Below are 5,430 nucleotides of genomic sequence, written 5' to 3'. Positions count from 1 at the left end.
AGCAATAGGACTTCTTGAAGTGCAATCTTATCTATTTGCTGTCGTTTTTGAAGCTATTATTTTATCCACTGATATGCTGGTCCTCAAATACCTACACACTCCAGTTTCATCTATAAGATTTTGTGGTTTATGATTTCAAATGCCATTTAATTTAGAAATGTTGCTGAAATGTGCTCTTTGTTGTCTATTGCTCTCAAAGCCTCAGTTAAGGACACCAATAATGGCAGTCTCATTAGGTTTGGATTTACAAAATCTGTGTTGGGTCACTGAGAAGTTATTTTTTTCTATGAATTTTACTAATATTTTATACTATACTTGTGCCATTCTTTTCAAAAAACACATAGCAGTAATATTGGTCCATAGTTTGATACATCTGTTTTATGCCTTTTTGGAATAGGGGTTCACTTTACCCATATTTGATTTTTGTGAAAAATCAGTTTCTATTAGCAAACAATTACAGATGTCAACAAATGGTTTTACTATGAAGCGAGTGTCCTTTGTAGAGGAAAATCTGGAAGCAAAAGCATCTGCTTTTGTTGTGCTGCTCTCACTTTCACTTCCTGTATCATCCATGAATGTATGGGCATTTTGGTGCAGCTGAAAACTTCTAAAAATGTCCAAAATTTCTTAGTGTTTTGTGAGAGCCCAATAAATGTTTATATTTTAATGGTTAAAAAAGCTGCTGTAGATATGATAATTAATTAGTTTAGTCTTAGTGCATCTGCAGTTGTAGGTGTCTGTGTAGATGTATTTACAGTTATTATGTGTCAAATACTGATTATCGTTATATTATGAAAGGACAGACTGCTACTCACTACATAGAGATGTTGACTCACAGACAGGCACAATGAAAAGGCTGGTATACGTTTAAGCTTTCAGCCATAAGGCCTTCTTCCAAAACAGAGAACACACACAGCTACTGACACTGGAGACAGCGGTGTTGTGTGTGTGAGTTATGCTTATGTCAGTGTGTGCTTGTTCTCTACTTTGTAAGGAAGTCTTTGCCAAAAGTTTAAATACATAGCAGTCTTTTCATCATGCCTGTTGTGAGTCAACATCTCTACTATATGGTATGTAGCAATCTATACTTTTCATAATATTGTTATTATTCCATCCTGGTTGTTCCACTGATTAAATGGTGATAATAGTTGGAGTTCTTTGTGTAATAAATCTAAGTACTTACTGTAGCAATGTTGTAAAGAATATTCAACATTTTGTAAAGTGCTGTTTATATAGAGCAGTTGTAAGCTTTTTGTCAATTTAGAAGACAAAAACAACATATTGCATTACTGTAATTCACTACAATGTTTATTCACTTTATACCTGTGTACTGAATGCAACTTAACCTGATCTCAGTCTCTTATACTGTTGACAGCAGTGAGCTTGTTGTATTGAGTTTTCTTTATTGGCTTCATTTTCAGTTTTCGTGATGTGAGTGCACCAGATATTTATGTTCATTCTGTGAACAGCCATGTTCTGTTATAAGTTTGACTTACATTCAGCCTACATGAAGATGAATAAATTGTGAATGTACAGGATCCAGAAATCTGACAGTAAAAATTTCCAACTGTGGGAATATCAGTTGCAAATTATTTTTCACACTGAAAAAATGCTTGATGCCATCAAGGGGAAACTGAGGCCAAATGAAGCTGATGAGAGTCACACCACTCGCAACATCTTAAAGGCTAAGGCGATGCTCATTCTGTCTACTGTGATGGAATTTGACCAATTGCAATTGACATGCACAAATGCAGCGGAAATGTGGGCCAGGCTAAAGACTATTCATGAACAGCTATCTGCAAGTAATAAAATGGCCTTAAAGCAGACATTTTTTGATTATAGAATGTCGCCAAAAGACACAATCGCCAATGCATTAGTCAAGTTGAGTCCTTGGCACAAGCATTAGCTGATATTGGGGAACCTGTTGCACAAGCTGACAAAATGGCTAAAATTTTGGGAAGTGTGCCAGCAAAGTTTGCATTTATTTTTTTTTTTTTGAATTACCTGGGACTTGTGTGCTGAAGATCACCAGATATTCGATAATTTGACTTTAAGGTTATTCAAAGAACTAAAACTTTTACAATTTAATGAAAACTCAACAGTCTTCACAGAAGCTAATGTGGGCAAAATGCACAAGTTCAGTTCAAATACCAGTAACAACAGTGCGTCTAACATGGTCAGTAGAAAAGATGTTGAATTTTACTACTGTCACAAAAAGGGAAATTTTAAATCTGAGTACAGAAAACTTTTAGCAAAACTTAATACATCTGAGCACCAAGCTTTGAGTGCAGAACATGTGTATGTTTTTGCTCCAGGTTCTGAAAACATTTGGTCAGCTGACAGTACTACATCAAAATATATGACATCACACAAAGAGTGGTTCAACACATTTAAGCCAATTGAGTTGGATGCCTCATTTGTTCAAATTGGAGACAGCTCGATTGTCAAAGCATTGGATCAATTGAAGTATTGTCATTAGTTGAGCGCAAATGGCAACCTCACACTTTTGAAAACACGTTATATATTCCTACGCTAAAGAAAAATTTATTTTTGGTGGGAACAGTCACAAAAAGAGGAATGAAAGTTATTTTTGACGACAATAGAATGGAAGTTTGCAGTTCAGGTTTAATTGCAGCAGGAATTGAGATGGACAATCAGTGCTATCAAATGTTGTTTAAATGTCCAAATGTACTACAAGCAAATCCTGCTTCCCTGAATTCCACCATCATCTGGCATGAGAGACTTGGGCACATTAATTTCAGTGGTCTCACGAACACGGCTGATCTGAACTTAATACCTGGTTTCAATATGAAGAAGTTGAAAATCTTCATTGTGAACCATATCAGTATGGCAAGATGGAGAGAAAATCATTTAATTCAAATTTGGAATCAAGATCAAAAGTTCCTGGTGAATTTATTCATGCAGATTTGAGTGGATGGATGAGAAAACAGTCTCTTGGAGGTGCAAAATTGTACATAGTTTTCAAGGATGATTGCACTTCATACAGGTTCATGTATTTTCTTAAAAGTAAGCATGTTACTTTCCCTGTGTTTTTGGAATTTCGGAGACTGACTGAAAGACAAACTGGAAGCAAAATCAGTGACTGGAAGCAAGCAAAATCAACGACTGGAAGCAAGCAAAATCAATGACTGGAAGCAAAATCAATGTTCTGAGAAGTGAGAATGGGACCGAATTCATAAATAAGCAATTTGAATATTATTTCAAGCAAAATGGTACAATACATGAGAAAAAAAGTCCCTATACATCACAGCAGAATGGCCAAATTGAACAAGAAAACAGGCCCATTACTGAGTGTGACTAGTCTCACGAATTGTGGGCTGAGGCAGTAAACTGTGCTGCATATATCTTAAATTGCTGACCATGCATAGCAAATGAAAATGTTACACCATATGAAAAACTGTTAGGAAAACCCTCTTCTTTAGGACACATGAGGAAGTTTGGATCAGCAGCATGCATACATGTTCCTGATAAATTTAGATTGAAATGGGATAGTAAATCAAAGAAATTTATCATGGTTGGCTATGATGGGTATAGTACCAATTATCACCTCTACAGTCCTGAGTCAAAGAAAATTACAATCTCCTGTAATGTCTATTTCAGTGAAGAACAAACCCATAGCTTAAACATAGAACAAAGATATACTGAATTTTACCTGGGAGACCATGCTGCAGAAAATGTTCAAGAGGAATCTGAAGAGGATGATACTGATGAACAAACGAAAGAAAATCATAAAGATGTTTTAGAGGAATCCGAAGAGGATGATGCTGGTGAACACATGACAAAAAATCAAAGGATGAATGTGAGAGATCAGTCTAATCTGCGAGCACCTGCTCAGTTTCGGGACCAAGATAGAGCTTGTTCTGCCATTATCTTTGAACCTCAAACTTTTGAAGAAACAATGGCATCATAAGAGTCATCAAAGTGGACACAAGCAATGGAAGAGGAAATGACATCCTCAAAGAAGAACAAAACTTGGGATCTAATATCATTACCACATAACCGCAAGGCAGTTGGATGTAAGTGGTGCTATTGGGTGAAGCAGAATTTTGAGGGAATAATTTACCACTTTAAAGCTAGATGATGTGCAAAAGGTTATTCACAATGAAAGGTCATTGATTATGAAGAGACATTCTCTCCTGTGGTCTGATATGATTCAATCAGAGTTTTATTAGGCATAGCAGCTTAATGATATATGGAAATTAGGCTGGTTGATATTCCTGAGTGGAGATTTGAAAGAAGAAGTTTACATGGAGCAACCAAAAGGTTTTGTTCTAGAAGGCTTAAATAAAGTTTACAAACTGAAGAAGAGTCTATATGGTCTCAATCACCATCACTGAATGCAGAAAAATGTGTTTTCCATGCTTTAACAGGTGACACTGATGTTTACCTGGCACTTTATGTGGATGATGGCTTACTGTTTTGTAAGTCTCCGAAAATACTGGAAAATGTTTTGACAGCACTGAGATCAATGTTTGAAATTACTGTGGGCAATGGAAAATATTTCTGTGGATTGGAAATTGAACACAACCCTTCTACAAATAAATCTATGTAGGCCAGCAAAGATACATCAATTGTTTACTTCAGAAGTTCAACATGGATGATTCAAAGAAGAACTCCGCTCCTTTTCATGTTGGAACCATGTTACACAGTGGGCAGTTTCCTTCAAATCAACATGAGGTAAAGGAGATGAAAAGCAAACCTTATCAGCAGGCAGTCGGCAGCTTAATGTTTGCAGCAATTGTCTCACAGCCAGGCATCATGTTTGCTAGGAGCATGGTGAGCAGGTTTTTACATAATCCGGGTCTCGGTCATTTGCATGCTGTTAAAAGGATTATGAAGTATCTACAGCAGACCAGGGACCTGACCATAAGGTACAAAGCTGACTCTACTGGACTGGTATTGTACTCAGATGCTGACTTTGCTGGTGTCTTTGACACTTGCAAGCCAACAACAGGCTATGTGAGCTTGTTAACAGGTAGGCCTGTGACAAGGTGTTCACATCAGCAGAAATGTGTAAGCAGATCAACAATGGACGCCGAATACATAGCAGCTTCAGATGCTGCTGCTGAACTTGTTTGGTTGCGTAGATTTTTCAATGAATTTGGCTTTCAGTTAGACTAACCAGCAACACTCCATATTGACAATCAAAGTGCTATTCACCTGATTAAAAACACAGAACATCACAAACATGCCAAGCACATTGACATTAAATACCATTATATACATGAACATGTGGAAAATAATGAGATTGAAGTGTATTATGTTTACTCTAACAAATAGTTGGCAGACTTATTCACAAAACCTTTAACCAGAGACACATTCATATCAAACAAAAAAGTTCTGTCAATGATCTCAAAACAAACTCAATAAAACAAGAGTGGGAGTGTTGGCAGCAGTGAGCTTGTTGTA

General features: G+C 36.6%; 1 protein-coding gene across 1 annotated transcript; it reads left to right on the top strand.

The window, feature by feature from the left end:
• The first annotated feature begins 4,614 nt into the window (after positions 1-4,614).
• On the top strand, positions 4,615-5,142 carry LOC124615773 (secreted RxLR effector protein 161-like). The gene has a single exon (XM_047143918.1). The coding sequence runs from the start codon at positions 4,615-4,617 to the stop codon at positions 5,140-5,142; it is 528 nt and encodes a 175-aa protein (XP_046999874.1).
• The last annotated feature ends 288 nt before the right edge of the window (positions 5,143-5,430 follow it).

Source organism: Schistocerca americana, chromosome 1 (genome assembly GCF_021461395.2).
Source record: "Schistocerca americana isolate TAMUIC-IGC-003095 chromosome 1, iqSchAmer2.1, whole genome shotgun sequence".
Classification (NCBI taxonomy): domain Eukaryota; kingdom Metazoa; phylum Arthropoda; class Insecta; order Orthoptera; family Acrididae; genus Schistocerca; species Schistocerca americana.
Note: the sequence above shows the minus strand (reverse complement) of the source record. Positions and strands in the feature narration are given on the sequence as shown.

Coding starts and splice junctions, on each gene's coding strand:
- LOC124615773 (XM_047143918.1), top strand. CDS start 4,615: ATGGATGATTCAAAGAAGAACTCCGCTCCTTTTCATGTTGGAACCATG.